The sequence below is a fragment of the Rhopilema esculentum genome, chromosome 4 (assembly GCF_057945365.1).
Source record: "Rhopilema esculentum isolate cy_ngs chromosome 4, ASM5794536v1, whole genome shotgun sequence".
Lineage (NCBI taxonomy): Eukaryota > Metazoa > Cnidaria > Scyphozoa > Rhizostomeae > Rhizostomatidae > Rhopilema > Rhopilema esculentum.
The window spans coordinates 10,819,766-10,847,316 of record NC_142818.1 but is presented as its reverse complement, the minus strand read 5'-3'; the positions used below and the strand labels follow the sequence as shown (position 1 = coordinate 10,847,316).

Here is a 27,551-nt window from a genome sequence, read left to right as displayed (position 1 = left end):
CTTGCGCATGCTCGAAAGTGCAATCGGCCAGCCGAACGACGAGAGCGAATCGAATATAGTTTAAAGTTACGATCCCAATTCTGTTCTATAGAAACCATCATGAAAATTACGGTTGAATTAAATTTCCTCTTCAGATAAAGTTCAAGCAGCTTAGAATATGCGCAAGAATAAGACGTTAAAAAGTGCAATTCGTCTATTTTGCCATAATGGCCTGTTAATTGATAGAAGTTGTCCCATCTTATTTTGCCTCTGTTATTCTTGTTCTCGCAGGGTATTTTTCAAACAACTTCATCCACTAATTCTTTGTTTTCTCAGAGTCCTCTTCTTAATGGTGCATTTTCTGGCAACCTCAAGAGGTACCAATACCATATTAATTTTCATTATTTTATGGCTTGGCGACGCTCATCAATTTTACATATAATCTACAACACAGCTGTTTTGTAATCTCCTTTTTCCCCACTTGACATTGAGTATTTTATGGGAAAGATTTCGAATACATTTGCTGTTTTCAAGGGTTTTGGCGATTTACCAGGCATAAAACATACACTATTATCTATAAATATCTATCTCATTTATCAGTTACTAAAAATATACATATTTGAAATGAAACAAAATTGACAAAGATAATTATATTATGAAAAGACGATTATAATAGTGCTTTTACATTAACTGTGATTTCATCAACGCTATGAGTTCAAGGCAAGCAGGGACAGGGGTAGACCAAGAAATTTAGGATTCAAATCAACTTTTCAGGGATAAAGCTTCTTGGAGGAGTCCGGCTTTATCAAACAGACTAATGGTTAGACGCACCTCGCTTAATCAAAAAGTAACTATCTGCAACAAAAATATTTTATTATTAAAAAATGTGAAGTTCATTTCTACTGTACTTCATTCGGAATATGTCTGGCTCGCAAAAGTCTCGGTAAGCTTGCTGATGCTTGTAAATTTGTTTCTATCAATTTGGTTTCTTCACGTGAGTAGTTTACGTAAAATTAGATTGTTCAACACAATTTATCGATAATAATGTTAATGCTACTTTAAAATACGTTTTGCTGATAATTCTACTAACAAAATATCTTTATTAAAAATACACCAACCCATCGTTCTTTTACCCTCTAATTCCGTTACCCTTCTATCTGAATTTGTCCAATGCTATAAAACAACATTTTAGATGGCTTTTGCAAGGACATTGCTACTGATATTTCAGGAAGGGGGAGGGGGGCAGCTTTGCAACTGACTTCATAATGAATCTATTTAATGGCTATAGCGGTGGAATCCGAGGCGGAAGGCACGATTCTTTGTTTTGTTTATCTTAAAAGAAAGATGTACTTTTGTCTCTTGTATATACTTGACAAATTATGTTTTAAACTTACAAATTACTTTTGAAAATCAAAAAGGGCCAATACAGTGAAGTAATAAAAATAAAACCTAATATGCTATCTATCATCTTTGCTTTAGGGTACTAAATAAAATCGAAGATGATAAAATTTAAGATTACAGTTCATTTTTGTCTTGATTTGTTGACGCAAGATTCGCTAACATTTGACGAAAATTTCGGATTCAGAACATAAGTTGATATATTAAAACTTTACCTACACTGTCATGTATTTACAGTTCATAACTAAATACATAACTTACTAATAATTAATTTAAAACAGTAGTTTTATCATGGATTTAACTCAAAAAACTCTATCCCTCGTTGGATCTATTTCAGCTATTTTATCAATACTCTCAAACTGTTCTGCAAAAAGACGAAGTGATGATATACCAGTCAGCAATTCTCTGTTGATAGAAAATATTGATTTGTAAATCAAACCTTGTTCAAACTCAAATTCAAAATAATCATTGATTATAAAACATCTACACACTTTTTTATAAGAAACTGGCTATAAGAAACGAGTACTGCACATTCAGAAAAAATTAAGAAACTTCAGACTCGAAGCAAAAAAATTAAGAATCTATTAAATCGTGATAAAACTGAGAACAACGATTGGCCTAGAACTTAAGACACAAGGGATAAAAATATAATTCCCACATCTAAATACAGCATCGGAACGGGAGCAAATCTTTTAACGTGATAAAAAAGGTCACGAACATTTCATAACATCATTCATGACATCATAATTAAGAAACTCTTAAGAAACAATGAGTATTGAAATTTCCAGAACATTAAGAGACTGGAGTATTCAACGTCGACCTTTGTTTCTTATAAAGAAAAATGAGTGTATTGGTAAACTAGCAAGTGATATGCAAAATGGTATGGCAAAGTGAACAAGAGGTACATGAAACGCAAAGGACAGAAGATACAAAAAAGCGCAAAAGGGATATAATACATTGAGAAAATAATGAGTTGAGTCCATAAGCAAGCATAGATTAGCATAATTTACAAGCGATGAAATGTCTATTTTCGTTTATACTATAAGTAAGACAATAGGTGTTATAAAAACTTTTAATATTCTGAGAGAAAATTAGCAAAACTTTTGTCCTGAGGTATCCAAGAAGTGAAACGAGCAGTAAATACTCAAGGCATTTAGCGAAGACAAAAGTGCTTAATGCAGTAGATATTTTGAAAAAACGAACGATACTAACTTTAAAATTGGTTCTGTTTTATCAGCTGCTACTCGCATGAGTTTCGAGGAATCTTTTGCTTTTTCTCGTATCGATTTTAAGGTGAATTCATACTCTTCAATTATTTGATGGTGTTTGGTTTTTGAAATTGTTTCTTCCTAGATGAAAAATGAAATCAATTCAAGGGATTAGATAGGAATCTGCTAATCAATCAACAGGGAATATAAGAAGAGGTTATAAAAAGATAAAGACTTCACAGATGTTGTTTAATAAAAATCCATGAAAAACAGACTTAAAATTCTTGCCAAAACATTTGGATGTACACGAAATCTTAACAGTTTTTAAAGCGGTCTCCCCTCCTCCATTACAATGTTGCTTAATATCGATATGGCATGATTTTCAATAACAAACCAAAGAACCTCTAGAGATAAAGCTTTAAACATGGAAACCACACTGCCTGATGATCGCATTAGTTTTGAAACTCGAAGTCGCAGCTTAGAACCGTTTTGTTCTATACAGAATCGAACACTTTGTAGCACCAGTAAACAACAGTCTTCATAGAATGGTACCACTTTAAAGATCTGACGACCTAAGCATTTGTTTTATAACTAAATGTTACAATCAATGACCTAAAATGAATGCAAGTATAATTAAGCAAAAATACCTTTAGAAATTTAACTTCTTCTTTCATTTTCGACACGGTTGCTTCTGCTTTTAGAGCACGTTGCTGCAATTAAAACACTGCTGTGTAATATGATCAGATTATCATACTTGAACTGAAGTGTTTGAGTCAAGTTAAAATATCAAGGGCACAACTCTCGAGACAAGCCTGGAAATCTAGAGACGAAAAATATTCATAAAATCGTAACAAAAAACTCCAGAACTAAAAGGTTATTGGGTTTCCCAAGCCAGACGGGTTTGGGAAAGACAAACTCTTGGCTGCGACTAAAACTGCGAGTTCAAATATCGTTTTCAACCTCACTGATCTAATTGGCTGGCAATAATCAAAATGCAGAAGTGGCATCTACGGTTGGAGTACAACAAAAAGTGCTACCATGTTGAAGCAAACAAGGTTTAAAAGCAATGACAGCGTCCTGGGGGGATAATACTTGATAAGAGAATGTGCAGGGAGGATAATACTTTGGCAACGTTTTATTTGTGATGTAGCCAAGATTTCTGCCTTTATGTGACCAAAGGTGTGTCATGGGCATTTGAGAAAATTGGTGTTCCAAGATATTAACAGGGTGTTTTCTGAAAAGTAAAAAGGGCACTGCCAAAAATATTTTGCTTTATCAGTCAGCCCTATAACCATGTGGCTGGCTCCACCACTGTATACAAGCAACACAGGATCACACAAGCAACATATCAAAGAGCATAGTTTCTAGATAACGTTTTCTTTTCCTGGGGAAAACAAGCCATTCTTCTCTATCTATTGACCAACTGATAAATGCTAAAAATTAAGAAAGTTTTTATCTGTTTTGGGGAAAATAATACAATGAAATAAACTGAAATTTTCATAGAACCAGTAACTCACTGTTGTCTGTCGAAGGTTCTCTTCCACCATTTGCACAACATTTTCCAAAGTAGCTGTTTCTTCAAGCTCTCTTTTCTTGACAGATTTTAGTTCCTCAACTAAATTGTTTATTCTAAAGATTAAAAAGTTTTTGATATATATTTTACCACAATTCTCAGGAGTTGTAATGTTTCAAGAATTCAATATTTGCAAGCCCAACATACTGTTTTAAATGTAGGTTGAATGGTTTTAAACTACATTTCTGGTTTTAAATCTTTCTTAAGTTGTTCCCACAAATAAAAGAAGAATTTTTTCATCAAATTGTTTCACAATATTATAATGGTTACAATTAAGTATAGAGTGAAAATTGAAGAAAACATAATGCCCATCTTTGTGATATGGCTATTTCAACAGGTGAAAGTCACATGGTCCTGGAATTTCAACCTACCTCTTTTTTGATGTTTCCCTCTCAGAATTAACTTCTTTTTCTAAAAGCATGACTTTTTCCCTAAGGGATTTGTTCTCATTTTCTAACTGCAATTAAAATTGAAACATTGTTCTTAAAAAAAGATGTGGAAAGAATAAGACAATTAAAAAAACAAAATAATTTCTTTGTTCTTCTGGCATACATTCCAAGCACTTGGAGTGTTTTAGTATTCCAAGCATTCCAAGCACTCTTCTGGCAGTGTTTTAATCTGCATCATGTTCTTCTGGCATACATTCCAAGAGGAATGCTATTATTGAATATATAGCCTAATGCTGATTTTACATTCTCATATCAGCTAAAACTATGATTGTTTTCCAATAATCAACAAAATTGCCATCTTTGAAGGGGTGCGTCATGCATCCAAAATTCACATTGACAGGCAAATTCTTGAACAAATTTGAAAGTGCAAGTCATTGAAGGAAAGCAAATGTCAATCTATGAAAGCTTCTTACCTGTTCTAGCTTTGTGTTGAAATTATTTTCTTGAGGTTGTACATCAGGATTAGTGGGGAAAATGTAGGATGCTTCAAGTGGAGATGAATCATCTGAGTCAGTGTCCTGGTTAATATCACTGTCATTATTTGTATCAGTTATAGTCTCGAGAAATCCATCCTTTCCCTTTAACAGATAAACGAGGAACCTGAAACTTACTCATGCTGTTAGAATGAACAGATTCATATTGGGGGCTACCTATTGTTTTGCTCCCAATTCAGCATACTGTTATAAAGGAAATATAACACAGTTTGACAATTATTGGGGGGGGGGGGGGGGGGCTCTAGTTCTGAAGGCCCTGTTATCAAAAAAATAGTATATACACAAACATAGATAGCTAAGGTTTTAAAACCAGAGATAGCAGAGCCTAGCAAACCAATAATTGAAGAGCATGACTACAGTCAAATGTGCTTGCCCTTTTGACTTCTGGCATATATTCTTAATATTTTGCAACAAGTACACAAGGACAGTACAGATCAACTTGTCATTTCAAATTATGTCTGATAAATTGAAAATTGTTCACTTACCTTTGAATTGAGCTCTAAAATTCCATCAATTTCCTTATCATCAACAGTTTGAATTTCATCATCAACAATCTAAAAAATATGGTATGCAAAATAAAGAACATTAATCTTTGGAACATGAGATAGTATTTTGCTAGAAGCTTGCAACTTATTTCTTTGCAAAGTTAATACAGTTTACAATTACATTAGATCAAACAAAATTAAAGTTATCATCAAATGGAATGGTGTGCCTTCCAGTCAAGCATCAAAATATAAAAATACCTTCAAAACCCTTCTTTTTGTTTCAGCTTTGTTTTCCTTGGTCCTTTTATCCTTCCCATTTGATTTTGTTTTCTTCTTCAATGCTAGAAAGACAATTTGAAAAACCATCATGACAACTGAAACAAAAAACCTTTTGTAGAGCTAAACTACTTTTTGTAGGAAAACTTGTTTTGTCAGGAATTTAAAATGGTTGTTTATTTTTTTCCAGTTGTTGTATTTTGATAGGAGTGTCTGAATATACGAAAAGAGTTTTGCCTCTACTGTCAATATTCTTATCCCTTATCCACGTATTGAGTTACTTTGTTTTGAATATTTAGATATTTCTTTAGATTTGACCGGAATTTCACTACAGCAACAAATTCACTACAAACAATTTCACTACAGCAACAAATTCCATTGAAATGTATAGGAAAAGCTAAATCTCGAAAACAGGACAATTCGCTGTCTGACAGCCCAGGGCCCAAACAACATTAAATTTTCGACACAGACTAACTTCAAAATAAAATTCCAATTCTATGATCCATTTATGGCAAATACGAAGATAAAAAATTTCCCGAAACAGAGAACATTGATCTTTTGCATTTACAAAGATCGCAATACCTTTTTTATTCAAACACAGGTCGGGAAATGGTGCTTGATCGACAGATTCGTTACTTGAGTCGAAGGTTTTCCAAACTTGTGCTGTCTCAACTTCACTGGGTTCCTTTTTCAGGAAATTTGAAAACAAGAAAGGGTTGTTATCTGGCTCGGATTGACTTGTTGTAAGATCCTCGCAGCTGCGCGCCATTTTGAATCTAATTCCATCACAACTTCAACAACGATAACAATCATTTCTCTGAGCCATCGGTCCCCTGTGATTCTTTCTGCTCGTTTGCCTGGAGCAGATCTGCTCATGCGCAGTTGCTACTTTTTGTACATCTTAGGCCTTCGGCGTGAGTTCGTTGCTATTTGATTGAAACACTGCCTGAGAAAATGGCTTTGAGCAGGCGAGAACAAGAAGAACTGCAGCCCCTCATTCTTGAGACTGTTACACAGAGACTTGGGTTTCCGGAAAAGGCTGTTATGAAAGCTTCACTTTCTTGTCTATCGCAGAATTTGGACAGGCAGGAAACAGTGGACCAGTTATCTGCACTTTTGGGCCAAGATTTAGCACCAAGATTCGTTGAGGACCTTTTCAACAAGGTTGAGAGAGCAAGGTATTCTAAGACTCTGATCTTGTTTCTTGCAATATTGTGCGTTTGTGTATATCTTTGGGGAACCGTTTGGTGTTGGGAGGTAACCTAATCTTCTTGGCAGCATATGAGCGGAGACAAGTTCCTATCTGTGAAGTGATTTCTTGCCCTCGTTATCAATCAGTGTGTACTTATTTGTAGTGTAAAAAATTTGGAAAGTGATGTTTACAGTTTGTCCATTTCTAATCAGCTCATAGTTCCAAGTTAGGATGTCAATTTTTTACAAATGGCTTTGAAAAAGTAAACATTTTGAAACATACCACCGTATTGTCTCTTGTATTCCTGCTATGGGTTTATTGATTAAACCTCCTAATTTAATGCAGAGTAACTAGAGAGCCAGGATAATAAAAATGGCAGGATAATCAGATAGGCAGGATTTTTTTAATATGCTTTTAGAAAGCAGGCTTGAATTTTCAAACAGTTCTCCTGTAATTTGGTCCAGGGTGCATTCCATGTAGTTTACGCCGGAGATCTCTGGCGTGGACTTAGCTTTTTCCTTGGCGTAGCGGCGTGAAATTTGCTATTTGTGAGCCTTGGCGCATTGGTGTATGTGATAAATTTTGGCGATCGGCGTTAATATCGTGACCACGCCCAAAAGACCACACCCACCCTGGCGTACGGCTGAGGATAACATATTGCATTGTTTTACTCTTGGCGTAGCAACTAGAATAGGTTGAAATTTCTCTGGCGTGGGTCTAACATGGAATGCACCCTGGATTTTGGTGCAGGAACATTGGATGAAATTGTGATAATAGATGGCAAAAGTTTGTTAAAACCAGATTGGCGAAAACATTAATCACCCTTACTGTCATCAAATGAAGGTGACAAAAAATTACCCTGAATGTTCCAAAATTGTTCAAAACTCTATGCACCTCCAATGCATTTGTTCCTTTCTTCCATTAAACCAGGCTGCGGGATTATCAGAGAGGCAGCATTAAATTATTAAAGAGAGTGGATTATTAGAGAAGGCAGGAGTACAAGAGGGAATAGAGTACAAATGCTTTTTGTCAGTTTATCAATACTTTTTCTTTCATTTGCCAAAAATGGGTCATGAATTTTGAAACTTCGTGTTGAAATTAGCCTATGCCAAACATTTAATGGTGTTTGAACAGTCCGGCTGCAAATTAATGTGTGTCAATATTTTGCTGTTTCTGCTAATTTGACTCAACCAAACAGTCCAAACCAAACAGTCCAAACCACATTAAGTTCCCTGTGTGGAATGAAACTGTGTTTACACACTAATGTCTTGTCTTGCACTTCAGCCTCCTGTCAAAGCTTATCCCCATTTCTCTCTTTAAAGGGAGGGAAGCAACAAAATCAGAAACCAGACAAATTTTTATTTTTTCACTCTTATGGTTCCTTTGCAGTGCATAAGATATTTTCATAAGAATACTTGATAAATAGGCAGGAAAGGTCTTGCCAGGTCTTTTTGTTAAAACCTTTTATGCTGGCCCCTGCTTTGTAGTTGTCAATTTGCTACAACTCATTATCTTATTGCATCAATAAAGCATCATTTTGTACAAATAAAGCACTTGACATAAATGTATGGGGCCATTATGATAAGGGGGGCTAGTGAAAAGTTATATTTTCCAGTATAAATAAGTTCTTGTTCAGAATAAAAGTGACGAGAACAGTTAAATTTATAGAGACTTATCAGTAATAAATTTTGTGCTGATTTCCCCAATTAATATCATAGGAAGAATAAGTTTAGTGATGGCATGATCAAAGGCACTCGAGAAAAACGAACTATCCAAGATGTATTTGGAGATGATGAGGATTCAAGTTTGGAGAAATCTTTAAAGAAGAAGAAGCAAAAAGTCAACAGATTAGAAGCCCTTCAAGATGATGCTCCATTGCCTCCAACATTGCCAGAGCCAATGGAGGGTGGTGGTGTGATTGATGCCTCCCAAGTGACTGCAATGGTTGCAAATATGAAGAAACAAATACAGGAAAGAAAAAGGCAGCTAGGTATTGTGATTTTTGCTTCATAATGAAGTTTTTAATTCATTCAGTGGTTTTTCAATTTAATCAATGGAATGATTTAAAGGTGCATCTTTTTTTAGTCAGCCTTTTCAGTAAGAAAGATCACTATGGCTTCATGTATATGCTAGTAATGGGCCAAATTCACATTTGTACCCTTTTCAATTTGGAATAAATGATTACTTTGGAATAACTGATGTCTGTGTCTCTGAATATATGTGTCTAGATTTTGTTATAGGCTTTTGATGACAGAACAAGACAGTTCTATGTTGCTCTTCTTAGATTTTTCTGCCTTTATAGCATCAAGCACTTTATGACAGACTGGTAAACAGCAATTCCCTTCAAATTTTGTTGTAGATTTACAAATGAGGCTTGGTCTGGGCCCAAATTTTGGATCAAGCCAGTATGCATCTGAAGGCAGCCAACAATACTTTATGAACGAGGCAGCTCGCAAGGCAAAAGAAGCAGCTGATCTCCAGGCTCGCATTCAAGAGAAATTGTCAAAAAAGCCAGGGCTGGTAAATATCATATTTAAGCCTTTCCGTAAGAATGACAGCTTAACTTTAATTTAAGGATTATGTTTGTTGTGGTGATCATCCTTCCAATTACTATGTTGGCAATGTATAAGAAATCCCTTAACTTTTTGTTTTGAGAAAGCCCAAAATGGTTGTAAATTAAACAACTTATAAAGCACTAGTACAATGACAGGCTGAATGTTTATGAAACCTGAACAAAGAGAAAACATAATTATCTAATAATAAAAATGCTATTTACAGTTTTGGGTTTTCCTTATCTTCAGGTTAGATGTTCCTAAAGCTAATATTCATGGATCATGGTATTTTTATGTTTTTTCAGCTAGGGGCTGCCAAAGGGAATCTACCTGGTGCTTTAGATGTGTCTGCATTTACTAAGCCTACTGCTGTTGTCTTTGATGAGGAAGGAAGGACTATAGATCCTAGCACTGGAAGAGCAATTCAATTTGTCCAGAGAATGCCAACATTAAAAGTGAATATCAGAGAAAGAAAACGAGAACAATTGAAAATTGAGAAACCAAGTGAAGACTTCAAAGAAAGTATACATTTTGATGATCGAATTGGGTAAGTATAAATATATATTTTGATTTTAGAAGTACCAGATGTGAGTTGCTAATCTGTTTGTACAACAGTACTCTTTATTGTATATATAGGAGAGGATGTTTTTTGAAATTGCAATTCCATTATTATTGTGTAAACTTCTGCCTATATGAACAGGTGAACAAGGGTGGTGCTAGAAAATTTCACAAAGGTGTCCCTGTGTCAGGTTTTTTTTAGCTATACTAGCCTCAAGGTTGTAGAGTAAGTAGTGAATAGTTCTGAATTAGAAAAATATCAAGCTGACTCATGATTCCATGGAGTGTTACACCACCCCAAGAGTGCTTCCCTTGTACACAACATCAAACATGTTGCAAGAGTCTGGTTACTAGTAATCCTCACTATATTAAGAATCCTGATTTACTCATTGTTGGCACATAACTCCTTGTAATTGCCCATGTAAACACATTTTCCTGTATTGGAGCCCGTTTTGCAATTGGGTCATTCCATGCCAAATGGACCAAATTTTGGGCTCACACATGCACCACCTCAGATTTTTGTAAAAATTTGTGAAAATGTCCATTTTCAATGCCCAAATTCAAGTTTCAAGACATCAATGATACATCTGAATTCATATTTCCCTTCCTTTAGAAAGTTGATTACTGTAAATCCTTGAATTGCCCCCCCCCCCCCTCGAAAAAGCCCCCCCCTCAAACAAGCCCCAACCCTAAAACTAAAAATTGTCAATAAGCCCCCCCCCTCGAATAAGCCCCCACTGCTACTGTAAATTCTCAAATTGGAACCCTCAATTTGATGATTTTTGCAAACTGAGGTTGCCTATGGCGTTTTATTGAAATACCACAACAAATTCATACTTTTGGTAGTAATTAATTAAATGGTCATAAAGAAATTTCTACTAAAATAAACAAGGTCTTTTAATAATGTCTTCTTAATGTCTGCAATAATTTTATAAGCCCCCCCTTCGTTTAAGCCTCCCTCTGTATAAGCCCCCTTCGTATATGCCCTCCCCTCAAATAAGCCCATCCAAAAATATCAAAAATAAATAAGGCCCCAGGGGGCTAATTCGAGGATTTACGGTACTTAAGTAAAGGCAATTTCACTCAACCTATGAAAACCAATTTCAACCTTATTTTCACTTGCAGCCATAGAATATTGATATCTAACAACATTTGATAACTTGAAAACCAATTTATATTGATACAGATGTGCCAACAGTTTAGGTACAGAATGTTAGTCATAATTGTCGTAACCATCATTTTTATGATGCCTGAAATCCATGTTATTTATAAAACGTTAGATTAAAGGATTTAAACCTCTTTTCGATTTAAACTGGGCCACAAAGGTATTTTAAAAGTTCTTGAAAGATACTTTCAATTCTATTCCAGTGATTCAAAATTATCTCAGAGACCGAAAAAAGGATTTAAATTTCACGAGGCTGGAAAATTTCAGAAGCTTGGGCAGAGAGTGAGAGCCAAGGTAACGCTACAAACTAAAATCATGGCTCTGTTTTTTAAGTGATTCATCTGCTCAATTTAACAACATTATTCAGTTGTTGTTGAATGAGCACCTTTAAAGCTTTGACAGAAACTTTTTCAATGAATCATTGCTTTGCTATAAATGTTACCATTGGTGTTTCTTTCAAGGTACCCTGCAGCTGTATCAGAATCTTTTAGCATTCTTCTCTGGTCATAGTTAACATGCTTTACCCTGTAAGACTAATTTAGCTTCTGTTCCATTTTGTTGCATTTTTCTATTAGAATTGACTTTATGCTGCTGTTTTAACAGTTAGAAGAATAGATCATTTTTCATCAAGATTGATGTCTGTTGGCCGTTTATTGAAATTTTTGCAAAGAAATTGATCATAGAGAATTTTGTCTGTTTTTGAAACACCTTTGCTGAATTCCCATATCACGCAGCCACATCTAATAAGTCCTCCTTTAAACGCACCCACACCAAATAAGTCCCCCTTTAAACCAATAACATTTAAGTTTTTGTCCCATTTAATATTCTACCCTCCCATGTTAGGTTCTTTGCAGTCACAACTATCTGACTTTGATAAAATAATTTTCAATAATTATTCACACCCTTGTAATTCAAAACTTTGCTTAATGTTGCCTGTTTTAAAAGTTGAGTGAAAAAAACCCGGATTTGATGTTGGTAAAACTGCTTATCGTTCTTTATTTTCTATGATTCTGAATTTGCCTTGTTTGTTTTATTGACACATAGACCCAGCTTGAAAAACTGCAGAAACAGATCCAATCAATTGCGAAGAAGACAGGTATTTCATCGGCTGCAAAGTTGGCAATGGTCACCCCTAAGAAGGAGCTTGAAGGAGAGGCACCCGAGGCTGAGTGGTGGGACCGAGGTATCTTGCCAAATCAAACATACGATGACTTAGATAAGCAAATGGAAGACATTGAGCTGACATTGGAAGGAATAACAAATTTGATTGAACATCCTGTGCAAAAGGAGCCTCCAGGTGATTTAGGCCTGACTTTGCCTTTACTTCAAGTTTGTTTCGCGTAATCTATGTAGGTAGTGAACCAGATTTAAAATTCCCTGTCTCAAAGCGTTTCATTTTGTGCCAAAAATAGAGCCAAAAATGGACCAGAAACTGAATTTCAAATCATATAATTATTTATAGCTATTTGATTAATTAAATGATTTTCATTAAGATTACTTTATTTTGTAGCTGAACCGAAACAGGTACCTCAGATGCAAATTTTCTTGACGAAAAAAGAAAGGAAGAAAATTCGAATGCAGCGAAGGCGCGCGGAAGAAAAAGAAAAGCAGGAGAAAATCAGGCTGGGGTTAATACCCCCACCTCCACCGAAAGGTAGTGTTGAATAGCGATTTCTGAACAGCTTCTTAGAAAGACAGCATGACAACGAACCACTGAAAATCAATTTGAAATATTTTTCCTGTAGCTATACCTGTAGAGCTCATAAAACGGACCCTTCTTGGCCCTTAATTTAACCCTTCAAGAGAAATTTCCAAATGCATATTTTTTAGAAACGTGATTTTAGGTTGTCTGGTTAAAATCAATCAAGTTGACTTTGCTTGTTTTAGATTTGTTTTCTTACTGCTCCTTTTAGTGAAAATTTCTAATTTGATGCGAGTTTTGGCCAGCGAGGCAGTGCAAGATCCCACCAAAGTAGAAGCACACGTTCGGGCACAAATGGCACAGCGACAGAAGTATGTGAACTCATTTTATATGTTTGAGGCTTTCTAACATGAGCTTTTATCGCATGGCTTGTTTGAAGTCAGCCAATTTTCTAAAACTGTGCTGTGACTTTAATCATGTTTTAAATACTAGTAAAACCTAGGCTTTTGGGCAGGGGTTGGTCGCAGTACACATAAGACAAGAACAAACTTAAAAAATTCATGTAAAAGTCAGTGATATCATCCTTGATAAGCAAGCCACATTGCATTGTGGGTACCTATTGCATTTTACCTAAGAGCTATGGCATTCTCTGTTAAGCAGTAACTTTTTTACAGAGCACACGAGCAAGCCAATGCTGAGAGAAAACTGACTCCTGAAGAACGAAAAGCGAAGAAAATAAAAAAGATCCAAGAAGATACCACCTCGGGTGTGCACGTCGCAGTTTACAGACTCAGAGATTTATCTGATCAAGCAAAGAAATTCAAAGTGGACAAAAACGCCCAGCAGTTCTTTGCAACTGGTGAGAAGCTCTTCCAAACTGACCTACACCACAATTTTATGTATAAATATAAACATATATGTAATATCTTCCAGATAACCAGTAGCAACTAAGTCTAGCATGATTTATTGCTTTTTACACTGAGCGAAATTAATATTGCTTATAAGAAAGTTGGCTCAGCTCTCCAACCCACTTTAGGCTTTTCATGTCGCCTTAAATATGTACGTTGCGTGTGGTACTTCATCCAAAAAAAACGATTTTGTAGTTAGCAAATAGATTGAGTACCAGAATGAAATAAATTAATTGACAGTTAAAAACACGACGTTTGGAGCATCGTTATTTTTTTATCTTTGCTAACTATATTATCGCTTTTATCGTTTTTTGCAAATTTTCGTGTCGCCCCTTGTAAAGACTAATTTCCCACCTCTTGCCAAATTAGTTTATGACTAGTTATTGTTTAGTTTAAAACCAAAGACAAAATAATTTGCTTCAAAGAGGACAACATCAGAAATTCCTCTGCAATTTTATTCAATCGTTCCTGTTTTGTCATGCTTAAATTATCCCTGAGATATATTTTGAGCTAAGATTTTTTCTGATTTATTAACAGTATTGTTTTTTTTTTGTCCATCTAGGGTGTGCATTGTTAGTTAAAAACACGAATCTTGTTGTCTTCGAATGTGGGCCTAAAGCTCAGAAAAAACTGAAGCGGCTGATGTTACACAGAATAAAATGGGAGGAAGATGAAGTGGACAAGAAGCGAAAGAAAAAAGGACGTAGCGATGAGACAAGCGAAAGGATGAATAAATGCAGTCTAGTTTGGGAGGTTGGTATTTTCATGCCCTGCTTACTGTGACGAAAATTTCATAATTAAAAAGAAATAGGAACAATTTCAGAAGCAATTCATAAAATCCTTTCGTATATCTTTTCAAAAGTTGTGAAATTTTATTTGTAGCTAACACTGGATCAATGCTTTTATTTCTCTACTTTTCAGTTTATTCGTTCTCGTAAAATGCAGCCTAAAGAATGCCACAATAAATTTGCTTATATGTGACCCATGATAGAAACGCTTATAAAGTTTTGGCTGCCTAAATTGAAATTAGTACATTTTCTAAGAAAATAACAAGCAAGATTACACACAAGCTAGATCGACACAATAAGCACAATGACATAAGATCATTCAAATTGACATACAGTTTAATTGTGATTCTAATTATACTCTGGTCTCATAATTAAGTCTTTTATTTAGCAGCAGTGTTACAAAAACAGTAATTAAATGAATCAGAACAAAGTTGATCATATTTTCTTGTGAAAGTTCTAAATAATGGGATGATACTATTATGAGTCAGGCAATAAAAGTTATTTTCATAAACTGTGTTGTTCAGCTGTTGGTCGCTTATCTGCGACACAGACTGGTAGAGCCTTCCCAGAGATTATTCACCGATCTCTTGTTGCATTAATTGCTTCACTCTATTGATTCGAAAGAGGTTTCAGAAGTGAACCAAATTTCTCAAGAAAAAAACCGTTTTCGTACATCTTTAATTTTCTGCGGAATTCCACATACATATGTTATGCGACTCTACTTCGCTCGTCCTACTCCCACTCTACTTTCGTGTTTCTATTTGGATCTTTTATACGAAATTGTTCCATTTACCTAATAATACTGATTAATATACCAATCTCCTTAACGTACGGTTTTTTACTGCGATTTAACTTTATGCCTGTGTGAATTGATTGTTCCTAATTGTCTGTTTCCACGAGGCTCTTATTTTTACTGTTTCTTTAAGTATTTAATTTGGTTCCTTAACCACGCGATTAACTAAATTTATACATGCTTATAATTTACTAATTTCCCCCAAAACATATGCGAGCACGTCTTCGGCACACATCTCAGGTTTAGGAGCATTTCACAACCATTCTCTGTTTGCCATATAAACTTGGAAATCTGTTTGTTGGTGTGTATCATAGCCATGCTTGCTTTTGTTCATCATAAAATATTTTTTTATAAAATAACTTTAGCAGATTATACGTTTTGTTATATTTTGCTCACGGAAATTTTTTAATCTTTGTATCTTTCAGGGAATAAATCAAGATAGAAATTTTAAAGAATGGGTAATGAAGCCATTTCCTGCTGAAATCCAAGCAAGGGAATTCTTAAAAAAACACAATGTTGAACATTATTGGGATATAGCATTGAGTCAGTCTTTGCAAGAAGATAACGAAGAGTTTACTGGCTAGCCACTGATCCCTGGACTGAGATAGATCTATTTGCTATTTTTGTAAATGTGTCATTTTAAGTCCTGGAGTCTTTACTTTCATATACAGACATTCTGTTTGTGTCCTTGCTTCAATTAAGCGGAAAGGACAACTAAGATTACTGAAACTCTGCAATTTCCTTAAAAATCCACATCGGTCAAGAAATATTCTTTTAAATCCACAAGCAAGAAACACATCAATTTTAAGGCCACTGTCTGATTCTAGCACCTTTTTAGCTCGAAGATGTTAACTGGCCAAGTATTTGATGTTAGATGTTAGCTCGAAGATGTTAAGCTTTGTCAAGATGAGACCGTTAGAAGAGGCCAGGAGTGAGTCAGACATTGGGTTGTAATTTACCTGCGACACATTAAAGAATTTTATAATGGTCAGATCGTAGAATTGTGTTTTCACGATATCGTCCGAGGAATTGAAAAACTTCAAGGAACTTATAACAGTAAGATTAGTTCTTTCACATTGCTGCAAAGAGATCACCCGTTGTAGAATCATTTTTGAATTCATAAAGATGTTGGTAATAATATTGATATTTATTAGTAAACAATATTAGTTGTTTCTGATAATGAATTTGTTATTTCTCTGTAAATCTGTCAAATAAATTAGCATTATAACAACAACTTATAATTTGGGCACATCGCGAGTCTTCACATGGGGGTGTTTAGGACTTTGACATGGGGTAGGGGCAGCATTTTTTTACCAATATATAGAAATGACTTTATTAAAAATAACGCACAGAGATAACGCACAAACATGTACAAACCAACGCAATCATGGGAGAGAGGGTTAAGAGGCAACTTGCGCACATTTTAAAACTCGGTACGATCTGCAACATTTTGGTTTGTGGCCCTCTAGAATATTGGACCGCTTTGGTTTTGGGCCCTCTTCCCCCTCTTGCTGCCCCCTGAGTCTTCAAAACCTACGCACTAAAACCTTTCACGGCAGCATTGTCGCGCAAAGATCAAAGTGGCAACCTATATAAAGTGGGAAGATGACACCAGGGCGCTGATGGGAAAATAAATCATTAAAAAATTTAATCGAAGAACTTGATTTTGAGTAATTATGATAAGATTGTTTGTTTGAGTTGACAAACGGCGGTAGAAGATTGACTCCCAAAGAATGGCAGAATGTCAAAGGAATAGCGCAATCTGGTTTATGAATTGGTCATTTACTAGCAATAGACATAAGGATTACATTAACTAGACTCGGAACTAACTAGATTGGGTTCACACATGGATCTCTGCTTGTTTGATATTAAGCAACTGACTCTTTCACAGAAATAAAACCAAAAACAACATTAAGACAAAGTGTTATATCAAAAATTACAATTTCATACTCTTTTGTTCTCTGCTTTTCTGAACAAAAATTCTGAAGCCCCAAAAACTCAAAATCTTCAGGAGTATCAACATGCCATAAAAAGGCAGAAACAAAAGACATAACATAGTATCATTCAGCATGTTTCCCCCAATTCAATCTTTTACTCTTAAACTTGCATGTTTGTGCCTCAAGTTGGCATTTATGTGACATCATTACACTGAACTCTCCTAATCATCAGAAATTGACTTAATCATCAGCAGCAGACTAAATGTTTATTTAAAAAAATGTAAAAAAGTAAAACTAAATCATCTAATTTAGTTATTTGTTTAATTTTTCTTTTTGCTTTAAAGATCATTTGTTTTACATTGGATCCCAATATTGTTAAAGTGCCTGCAAAATAGGTTTTAAACATATTATTGCAAGTTTTTCTAACTGGACTGAGGATTTATAATAGCGTTCATTTCTTTTGTTGTTATTATTAAGATATTAATTTTGATTTAATTTTGAATTAAGTTTTGAACACTGCTTTACCATATAAAATGGATACTTTATTAAGGTACCATATAAATGCAACTAACTACAGGAAAATTTTTGTAGTTTTGAAATAAATGTTTATTCAAGGTCTGGAGCTAGTTCAGTTATTATAGAGATAATCAATTTTACATTGTGGAAAAATTAATGAGAAAATCAGCTGAAAAACAGAAGGATTTCAAATTAGAAAAATGTATAGCAGTTCAGAACTATCCAGAAAATAAGGTCAGGTAAATAAAAAACTTTCTGAGCCGATTTATTTATGGTACCCCCTTCAACAAAAAATATTGTATGGTTTCTGAATTTGGGAAAAAATTTCTGGTACTTATTAAATTTATTTTTTTAAAAGTTTTCCTCTGCCAATTAACCAATGGTTTTTACACATATTGTATAAATATCACAAAATGTTTGTCATAATTTCTAAAATAATCTTCAAATATGTTTTGATGTAATGTAAATTGAATACAATTTCTAAACAGACTAAAATAGTTAACCAATATCATTTGATAATGTTCAATATCATTTGATAATGTTCTAAACACAAAAGAATTAAGACTATTGTAAGTATTTGAAGAGTTGAGGCCATAAAAACAAAATGTTGATCATATTTACACAAAATTTAAGACTGATAATAGCTAAAACATGTAATCAATGTACATGGAAAATACATTTCTAGTGCCTTGGCATTATCCTTTTCATGGCATCAATGTTGTGAAAATTTTGCTGTCATGCATATCAGGTATCAGGTAGCTGAGCAACATAGCAGCGAAGATTATGCATGTGATCTAATGCATTTGTTAGTATACTCCTAATTGTATTGATCTCCATGATTGTCAAGTTGTCAATCTACAAAGGAATCAACAATAATGCAAAAGCTTGAAGTGAATTACCTAAGCTAATGAGCTGATGATGTATTTAACTTCAACTCATGCATGTGAACTCATGGGGTGGGTGTTGTGATTAATAATGAAAGCTTACTTGCCATTTTTTCATGCCATCTTCAAATTTCATGTTATCAAAAACTTACTTAATTACTTTATTATTGGAACTTTCATTAAATAAAATTAAAGTCTACAAAATGATCTAAGATATCGGGATAAATTGTGAGTTAGATTATCAATTATAAAAAGCTAGGTGCCTTGAAAGCAACATAACAAGATGCATGTATTGAGAATCTTGATGCAGAAGTCTATTCGCTTGAAAGAAACTTATAAGCACAGAAATTCCAGCAACAGTACTCTGTAACATACAGATAAGATGAATAAAATATATAATGATTTGTATTTGTATTTGTATTTGTTTCTACCTAGCATCCGAAGGTAGTTTTTTAGAACACTGAGAAGCTTATGCTTATCGAACAGTGTCCTGGTCCTTCCTCTCGATGTGACCACACCTCGTGATTCCTACGCCTGGAATTACAGAGAGCTAGCGACTCTCCTTGCTCTGGGTGAAAGTTTGGCTATGCCAGGGACTCGAACCACAGACCCTTAGGTCTGTAGTCAGGGCCTCTAGCAACTGAGCCATCCTCGCACCTACATATTTACATTTTTATATAAGATTATACAAACCTGTGCATGTCTTTCTTGCTTTGAAATCATTTGATCTATTGATTTCCTCAGTTTGGCAGTTCGAATGTCCCAAACATCTTTTATAAGTGTTTTTACAGTATCAGCTTGTGGGATGTCATCTGAACAACTTTAAAATTACATAATATAATTTTTAGTTAATGATTTTATTATAATTCATGATAACCAAACTTAAAATCTTCACAAAGACAGCATATTATGGATATGCAAGAAAGAACACAATCTATGATGTTTAAAATTAAGGAATCAATACCAACTTAAGGAAGCTATCAAGTTTGGCTATCAAGAAGTGGAGAAAACATCATTGCCAGAATAGTTCTGTCTTTAGGGAAAATTTAAAATACTCATTCCCAGAATAAGAGTGATATTCAAAAACTAGCTATTTTCTAGTTGCTACCCTTGAATTTACAATCACTACATGAAAAAACCAACAAGAAAATCATTATCAAACACTGATAATGGCCTGGAAATGAAACTGCTTTTCCAGAAATAGTGTATTGTGACAGAACCCAGAAGAAATAACTCCAGAATAGATAAATTAGCAGAAAATTTAAATAATTTTCCCAAATTACCTGCCTAAGAGCATGGACGCCAATTCCATATAACAAGAACAGGGAGGCTTTATGAAAACATCTGACACACTTTCCTCATCTTTAAATTCTGATAATCGCTCTAATTGTAAAAGTATGTAATAAATAAATGATAAATAACAGTAAAAAAGAAGCTTCTTTGCACAATGCAATGGCCAGGCACCTTCTTTAAGGGGCTCACAAAAATTGTTATTCAGGCATTAGTGAGAGATAGAAAATGGGAATAACTCATCTAAAATTAGAAGGCTTGGAAAATCTAAAAATTGTTAGTACAAATCATTCTGTTTCTCAGGATAATGAATGTGTATGCATGTTCCGGAAACAAAGAAATAAACTGGCCTGTAACAAAACCAAAAACATTGATGATTAAAAAAAGGCATTATCGTTAATCCAATTAAAGATTGATGAAAAAGCTAGAGATTTGAAAATGAATGACATACCAACACTTAACCAATCTGGAGGAGAAAGCCTGCACTTTTGTCTTTGCTTTAAATTCATTGCTACCCAAACAGGTACATTTGTTGGTATGCCAGGTTTGAATGGTCCTATATCACACTTGGAGAGACAAGAGACGAAACTCACAATGTAGTTTATGCAAAAAGATTCATAGCAAAGGCAACAAACAACATTTCTAAAAGACTGAACTCTCCAAGAACAGGCTGATTACCCCCAAGAACACCTTGCAAGCCACAGCACCCCTAAAAAAGGGCTGAGCACCTCCTACAACATATTAAAATTGAGATATGATTCAAAAAATAATTTGGCCAATCATTAAAAATTTATTTTAGGGTCATTGTTCACTCAGCAAGTATGCTGCTGTAAAAATTGTACTGTGTTTATTGGAAATGTGGTAATTATTCCAAATCAAGAAACCAAGTTCACTAATCTAGATGTAAATGCTAGTTTTTATATTAATATCATCCAAAGAGGGAGAGATTCAAAAACATTGCAGTAGTTGGTTTAAAAAGTTAGTAAAAAGATGGTGATCAAGTTCGTGTTAGCTTGGAGAACAGAAGAGATACAAAGGCCTAATAGAAGGCCTAATACTTACACTAAGAAGAAACAACTTGCTTCCTTTAAAATTTGGAATGATTGTTATTATTTCTTTTTCTGCAATAAATTCTGCCTCTGCTGCATCCATTTTCAACTTTCTATAGCTTTATTCTATCACAAACAGAGAAAACTGTGTCAGACAACACTATTAAGTATGAATTCAATAAAACCACAGATATTCTCAAGTATACAACAGGAAGTAGGCTAAATCACAGGGAGTGGATCTAGGCTAAATCACAGGGAGTGTCTTTTATTAAAACTGGTGTACCAAACTTCAAAATTAACAAAGTTTTTCAGTGTATAAACGCTTACCAATCCAGCAGTGCTGACCAGTTTATTTTCTAATTTTATAGCTTTTCTATTATTAAGATTAACCTACTAACCGCTAGTACGCAATACCCATTATTGGGACTGTACTATAAACATTAAGATTAGATTAGATAGATTAACAGGCCTGGCCGTTTGAGGCGAGCGATAGCTCGCGCTCGCCTCCACGCTCCCCTCGCACATGAATTGCTCTCCTATACAGAACATGAAGGAAGAATCGCTTCCCTAAAATTTCCTATTCAGAGAATTATGAAAACGCACAAGGGTTAATTGGTTTTTTTTTGTAGCAGCGATTTCTCCCGTCATTGCATTTTTTGCAATCAACTTTTTGCTTTTTGGGCGGTTTTTGTTATGATAGACATAAACTTCAATCTATTTGGAAAAGGATAGTTAACCGAAAGGTACGTTTGTAGCGATTAGAACCTTTCAATCTTAAGAAAACAGGAATATTTTTGGAAGGAAAGTCGAAGAAATTGGTAGGAATTGTAGATTGGGGATATAATAAGACAGCAGGTCCCTTCCAGCAATAGAAACAAAACTATCCCTCAAAGAGAACAAGGTACTCTGTCTTGCAGATCAAAAACGACAACAAAAACATGGAATTCCACTATCCAGTGGCATTTACTGAAAAACCCAGATTGGGTGAAAACTATAACGGCAACATGTTTGGCATTATTGGCAAAGCCTGATCTTCGTTCTATCCAGCAGTTTGTGAATTTATCTACTATATAAACATGACCAACCGCTTTTGTGTAGACATAAGTGAGTTCGTTTTCATCTTAGGACTCCGTTGGTAACATTTTCAATAGGAAAGCGGCACTGATTGGACAACCTCAACAGTCATGTGCTCGCGTTTTCTGATTGGCCTATTTCGATCCAAAACTGGATATTTTAGCGTAGAGTTTTCCATCTATGTTTTGACGTTTTATTATCTGAAGAGTGCTAGGCGTATAACTTCAGCTTGTTTTAAACATTTTTTTTTCAAAGCCATTTTCAAATTCTGTACAATAAAAAGATTGTTTTGCAAGAGAATTGTTGTTTTTGTGTTGTGCCAGCTTTACATGAAACTGAAAGAGTCTGTTCTTTTAAATACTTCAAGTAAAGGGGGTGCCTAAGTCACGGTTAAAGCAAATACAAATTGAAAGAAGTAAAACAGCACACTCTTGACTGAGGCTATTACATTAAGGCAACCGACAGATACTAAAGGGGCTTATTAAGTCATCTGTCGATTGTCTTTAAAGTACATTCTATGTTACTGATTTAGCTCGCCTCAGCAAATGAGGGGAGCGATTCACAGCTCACCTATAAAAATACAAACGGCCAGGCCTGGATTAAGTACTGTTGTATAACCTAATTCAATTTGGATGACTTATAATTTGATGTTCAATTGAAATTGCATTTTGCTTAATAGCTCACTTGAGTTTTTGAGCCAAATGCAATCTTATAAAACAAAATTTATATTTGCTGAAGTGTATTCAGAAATTTACAATATTTTTTCAGAGATTGGAAACTGCGAAAAAAAACCGTGCTATGGTGATTTGTCGTACTGCTGATTGTAAATGAGATTGAACTTGTATATTAATTAAATCGAATTATTGCTCTATAAAAATATTACAATAAGATAATGAGATATTACAATAGATTTAGCATTAGCTGCCAGTCAATGGACTATACTTTTTATGAAAAGAAGAATCAGACTGTGCCATTAGAAGAGCAACCTTTGTACAAACATTGACAAGCTATTCATTCATGGAGAATTCTACAACCATCAAAATCAACTTGAATTCAGAAGGATCGGGATAACCGTCTTCTTATTTGAAAATCGAAGCCATTTTACACGCATTTTAAGTTTAAAACCGAATACTTTTATATCGATAGACCTTTTTTTAACACTTTCGTTAATAGGAAAAAGCAACTTACTTTTATGTCCAGGCAAAATAGTATTTTCCAATCAGAAATATCTGTGTTTACAGCCCAGGTAGATTTCCCGCCATTCAATCTGAGACCTCTTCTTCATTAGGAGACTTAAAGAGATGCTGCGCAGGAGATCCATTCAGTGGCCTATTTTTAAAGATGGTCGCAAACGAAGCCATGGCCAACACCAAGTTTCACAGTCCATCTCTTCTATTTTTTGATACGTTTCAACATGCAGGAGAACTTGAGGTGAGTGGCGATTTGCGTTGTTAGACATTGACTATCTGATCCTTAGTTATATTTATGCTAGTATATGAAGCTTTGCAAACTTGGTATAATTATAGGTACATGCACTGTTTTTTTATTTCATCTTGACAGCAATGTTGTAAAATTGAACTTTAATTACTCTTTTAATGCATCATATGTACTAAAATTTCAGAAAGAAAAATAACTTTACGTGGGTGTGTTGCAGAGTACGGCACGGCAGTTTTCAACGCGATCTCGGGGGTGTGCAAGCAAAATTTTAAGTGTGCAAGTGTGCACTTTGGTTTAATGTGTTTTTAAGTGCCAAATGGCAAATGGCCGAAAGCAAAACAACCACCAATCAAAACTTCACTCTACTTAGAGCATTTGTTTAATAGACAACAGTAGGAAATATCTTTTAACAGTTTTAAATTTTCAATATTTTGACGGGTAGCAACAAACTTTTGAAACCGCAAAAAGTCTCCTTGAAATGGACCCATATATTTGGGCAACGTATTCTTGTGGAATTTCGTATTAGGCCTGGAAACCTCTTACAATTAATGATTCTCTGGTTTTTGGAAGACCATTTGGATCATGGTTTGTAACGTTTTTCATTTGAAGTCAAACTTTTAAGTGATGTTCAAAATTGGACTTTACTCTGACTATTTCAAAGCTTTAATTTCTTTTGTTTGAAAATAAATCTTTGTAAAAAATGGTTTTTGTTTGCTCAGGTAAATGCAGTGAGATGAAAATTAGACAAATTCTCTCCCCGCTGCTATCAATTTTTTTGGTTGCCCAATTCTTGATTCCTTCATTACTGCAGCTGTTGTGTGGCTGCATCTAACCATTTCAACATTTTTCAAAAAATAAAGTCGACTCGCCTCTCATTTGATAATTGTTCCCCCTTAGGCATGGTCTACATTTTTACAAACAAAAATATTTTTCACGTAATTCATACATTTCTAACTAAGTTGATTTGCAAACTTTTCCTGCCAAATTTGGTATTAAATACACCTATTTCACCCAATACATGCATGCAAAAGTTTTATATTGTCAAAAAGTTTACAAAAAGTGCCGCCATTTTGAACAAGGTTGTGCAATACTTTTGATACCCTAGTATACAATTGTGCACACAACTATGTTAGATCCTAAGGTTATTAATTAAGAAATATGAACGCAGTAAGAAAATATACATGATAGTTATTTTGAGATCAAACCAATGTTATCACCCTCCTAAAAGTATGCGCAAATTTATGTTATACACATGTTCATTCTTATATGTTTTTTTTAATTGCTTTATTTAAAGGAAATGCATCTTGACCTGGTTGGTTTTCCCAGACCAGTTGCAATCCAGGAGGTAAGAGTAATTCCTCATGGATGCAGAATTCACACAGAGATAAAAGATAAGTTTGGGTATGTGCTTTATTTAAATCCCTTGCATTTATTATATTTTTAAGGTTTAAGTATGTGTGGTATTTCTCATTAAAATAAAAATTGTACTTGTCTGGCCAGATGATTTCACATGGAAGAAGATTTGGTTAATTCTTTATTAAATAATCCACTGTTCAGGCCAATAAGCTATTTGCATTTCAGGATTTTTTAGGCTGAGAGGAAATGTAAACTTAGCTTTAGAATTTGTAACTGCTTTGTGACGTTGTTAGTATATCCTGTATAGGAATACTTTAACACCTTGGAAACTGAAGAAACTTCCTTTAAATTTGGTAACTTTGACTTCCTGCAGCTTCATAAACATTTGAAACATATCTTCGAAATTTAGGGCTGTTGAATTTCTAAGAGATTAGGCTGGGCAAAATTTTTATTTTGCATGTGCGATATTTTGCAGACCTTGTGAAATTTAGGCGTTTGTGTGGAGATTACATGCCTCATATTACAAAAGATGTTTAGTTGAAAATTTATATAGGTATTCTATATTTAGTTAATAGTAATTCATATAATATTAGAATCAAATGGTCTTGCACTTATTAAAGGCAAATATTTTTAGTGGTATATAGTTGTTTTCATTTTTTGATAAAGTTTATTAGGCTTTGTGGTTTTTAGATGAAAAAATAGGTGAGTGAAAATATTGCTCCTTCAAGGTTTGAATGCAAGGTTTGCTGAAATAGATAGCTATTGTATCTAAGAATTTAAAGTTTTAAGAATGGATTTAGTCATGAGAATGAGGTAAAGAAAGGGCAGATGATGTATCGTGCAAAATACTTGAAAATGTTTTAAATTAATTTATTATTGGACAACAAAATTACAGTAATAAATTCCATTGGCTGTTTATGCTTTTATATGGTCTAATCTTAGTGCTGTATTTGATGTTTGGAATGGATAAAAGCTTTAACTTTTTTTCTGACTTGTTTTACTTGCAGGGAGACATCGCCATCTTCATTCAAGCTTGAAACCTTTGTGAAGAATTTGAATAGACCGAATGCAACAGTCTTTGAAAGACTTGGAACGTAAGCTTTTGAACTTGCAATTGATCAATTTGATAAGAAATTTCACCTATCATGTCTCACTCACAACCCACACCATGTTTCCCCTATCACAATAATCATTATCACAACCATTACTACTATCCACATTATCATCATTTTCATTTCTATCACAATTATTATTATTGTTTTCATATTCATATTCACAGTTGTCGTTATCATTCCATTACACCATCTCTACAGCACCGCCCCCATTCCCTCACATCATTCACCACCCTTCCTTCCCCGACTTCCATCATCCTATTTTTCTCTGCTGCGCTGCATTAACACCATTCAACATCAACCATTCCGGCATCACCCTCTCAGATTTCAAATTCATTCACTCATTCGTTTTATTCACTCTGATGAAGCCCTTTATGCCGGGGCGAAATATTAGTATTCGTTCTATTAGATTTGTTCCTGAATTTCATCGTTGATAAGAAACCCTGAGATTCAGTGTCTTTGTTTCATACACTTAAACTATGTGCCTAAAACTTTGAAATGAGGCATATTGATCCAATGCAAAATTTTCAATTTGACTTGGCATGAAACGAAAGACAGTTCTATTATGCTAATGTTTCAAGAAACCTTGAGTATTTGTGAAGGATATAATTTTTGTGTTTCATTTGTTACTTTGATGGCATTCAAACAATGTTTGTTTTGTTATTGCCAAAAATGAGGCACAGTTGGTAAAGTGCTTTCAACAGAATTTCAGTGAAAATGTTCTATTCCTATGTTTTCTAATTTTGGTTTTAAAGGATTTTTGCAAGCAGTAGAAGATGCCCAGAGAACATCTAATCTGGAAAGATGCAAGATAAATCAGGAGATAATTTTTTCTAACCTTTACTTATTCTTGCATGATATTAAATCTTTCATAAGTTTTTATTTCAGATTAAACATAAATTTAATTTGATCATAATCTTGTTTAGATTGGAGTATAAAGATGGAGAGTCATTTCGCCTTGTTGCCAATTCCAAGGTTTGTGCACCATCACAATGCCAGAACTAGTTTATTTTAGCATTGCAATAAATATTGTCTTCATTAAGTCTACAAAGCACTCATCTTTTGCCTGACATAGAATTCATTCTACAAATCTTTTTTGCTAGATAAGTCAGCTACTCCATTTGGGGTTTTTAAACAGGTAGCACTATTGTTTGTGCGTTACATTGAAGAATGCTTCGTTTACAAATTGGCAAGTTTCATTAAATTTCGCTATACAGGAAAGTTCTGTTACATTGATCCAAATTATGTTTGTTTATCAAAATTACTTATGTCTATGTTCCATTTCATAGGAATTCCCCCCTCTCTCAATTGTGATATTTTAGAAAATATTTTTCAGCGAGATTTCCCTAAAAATAATGGAATCTATTGACAATGTTTCTCACTATTAATAACATTAATTATGAAGTGACATAGTTTTGCTTTTTTTCTTGACATGG

At 34.3% G+C, this 27,551-nt stretch overlaps 4 protein-coding genes across 4 annotated transcripts in view; 2 read left to right on the top strand and 2 right to left on the bottom strand.

Moving 5' to 3' along the window:
• Nucleotides 1–535: 535 nt before the first annotated feature.
• Nucleotides 536–6,782, bottom strand: LOC135690606 (uncharacterized). The gene is made up of 9 exons (XM_065208203.2): nucleotides 6,445–6,782; nucleotides 5,845–5,927; nucleotides 5,587–5,655; nucleotides 5,021–5,185; nucleotides 4,530–4,615; nucleotides 4,103–4,214; nucleotides 3,233–3,295; nucleotides 2,590–2,726; nucleotides 536–1,782 (listed from the first exon to the last, which is right to left on the bottom strand). The coding sequence occupies exons 1-9, from the start codon at nucleotides 6,629–6,631 to the stop codon at nucleotides 1,680–1,682; spliced, it is 1,005 nt and encodes a 334-aa protein (XP_065064275.2). The 5' UTR covers nucleotides 6,632–6,782; the 3' UTR covers nucleotides 536–1,679.
• Nucleotides 6,783–6,816: 34 nt separating this feature from the next.
• LOC135690604 (U4/U6 small nuclear ribonucleoprotein Prp3) lies at nucleotides 6,817–16,640 on the top strand. The gene is made up of 11 exons (XM_065208202.2): nucleotides 6,817–7,040; nucleotides 8,773–9,044; nucleotides 9,414–9,574; nucleotides 9,912–10,153; nucleotides 11,533–11,623; nucleotides 12,374–12,626; nucleotides 12,840–12,983; nucleotides 13,243–13,342; nucleotides 13,646–13,830; nucleotides 14,442–14,632; nucleotides 15,886–16,640. The coding sequence occupies exons 1-11, from the start codon at nucleotides 6,817–6,819 to the stop codon at nucleotides 16,042–16,044; spliced, it is 2,022 nt and encodes a 673-aa protein (XP_065064274.1). The 3' UTR covers nucleotides 16,045–16,640.
• Nucleotides 16,641–18,492: 1,852 nt separating this feature from the next.
• LOC135690607 (DNA replication complex GINS protein PSF2) lies at nucleotides 18,493–23,493 on the bottom strand. The gene is made up of 6 exons (XM_065208205.2): nucleotides 23,399–23,493; nucleotides 21,150–21,262; nucleotides 20,539–20,653; nucleotides 20,081–20,180; nucleotides 19,491–19,617; nucleotides 18,493–18,768 (listed from the first exon to the last, which is right to left on the bottom strand). The coding sequence occupies exons 2-6, from the start codon at nucleotides 21,237–21,239 to the stop codon at nucleotides 18,658–18,660; spliced, it is 543 nt and encodes a 180-aa protein (XP_065064277.1). The 5' UTR covers nucleotides 21,240–21,262; nucleotides 23,399–23,493; the 3' UTR covers nucleotides 18,493–18,657.
• A 3-nt stretch (nucleotides 23,494–23,496) lies between these two features.
• The window catches only part of LOC135690603 (protein virilizer homolog), a 41,468-nt gene continuing 37,413 nt past the window's right edge, over nucleotides 23,497–27,551 (top strand). Inside the window, exons 1-4 of the mRNA XM_065208201.2 lie at nucleotides 23,497–23,641; nucleotides 24,942–25,048; nucleotides 26,011–26,097; nucleotides 27,042–27,090. Of these exons, the coding sequence (XP_065064273.2) occupies nucleotides 23,552–23,641; nucleotides 24,942–25,048; nucleotides 26,011–26,097; nucleotides 27,042–27,090 (333 nt within the window). The 5' untranslated portion in view covers nucleotides 23,497–23,551. The remainder of the gene's footprint in view (nucleotides 23,642–24,941; nucleotides 25,049–26,010; nucleotides 26,098–27,041; nucleotides 27,091–27,551) is intronic.

What these genes read in the sequence shown, in the direction of transcription:
- LOC135690606 (XM_065208203.2), bottom strand. Translation starts at nt 6,631, where the DNA reads ATGGCGCGCAGCTGCGAGGATCTTACAACAAGTCAATCCGAGCCAGAT. An exon ending in AGGGAAACATCAAAAAAGAG is followed by an intron (nt 4,215 to 4,529) that starts GTAGGTTGAAAT and finishes TTTAATCTTTAG; the next exon opens with AATAAACAATTTAGTTGAGG. An exon ending in AAAACAGAACCAATTTTAAA is followed by an intron (nt 1,783 to 2,589) that starts GTTAGTATCGTT and finishes TTCTATCAACAG; the next exon opens with AGAATTGCTGACTGGTATAT.
- LOC135690604 (XM_065208202.2), top strand. Translation starts at nt 6,817, where the DNA reads ATGGCTTTGAGCAGGCGAGAACAAGAAGAACTGCAGCCCCTCATTCTT. An exon ending in GGAAAGAAAAAGGCAGCTAG is followed by an intron (nt 9,045 to 9,413) that starts GTATTGTGATTT and finishes ATTTTGTTGTAG; the next exon opens with ATTTACAAATGAGGCTTGGT. An exon ending in TGTCAAAAAAGCCAGGGCTG is followed by an intron (nt 9,575 to 9,911) that starts GTAAATATCATA and finishes ATGTTTTTTCAG; the next exon opens with CTAGGGGCTGCCAAAGGGAA.
- LOC135690607 (XM_065208205.2), bottom strand. Translation starts at nt 21,239, where the DNA reads ATGGATGCAGCAGAGGCAGAATTTATTGCAGAAAAAGAAATAATAACA. An exon ending in GCGTCCATGCTCTTAGGCAG is followed by an intron (nt 19,618 to 20,080) that starts GTAATTTGGGAA and finishes GTAATTTTAAAG; the next exon opens with TTGTTCAGATGACATCCCAC. An exon ending in AGCAAGAAAGACATGCACAG is followed by an intron (nt 18,769 to 19,490) that starts GTTTGTATAATC and finishes ATTCCTTTGTAG; the next exon opens with ATTGACAACTTGACAATCAT.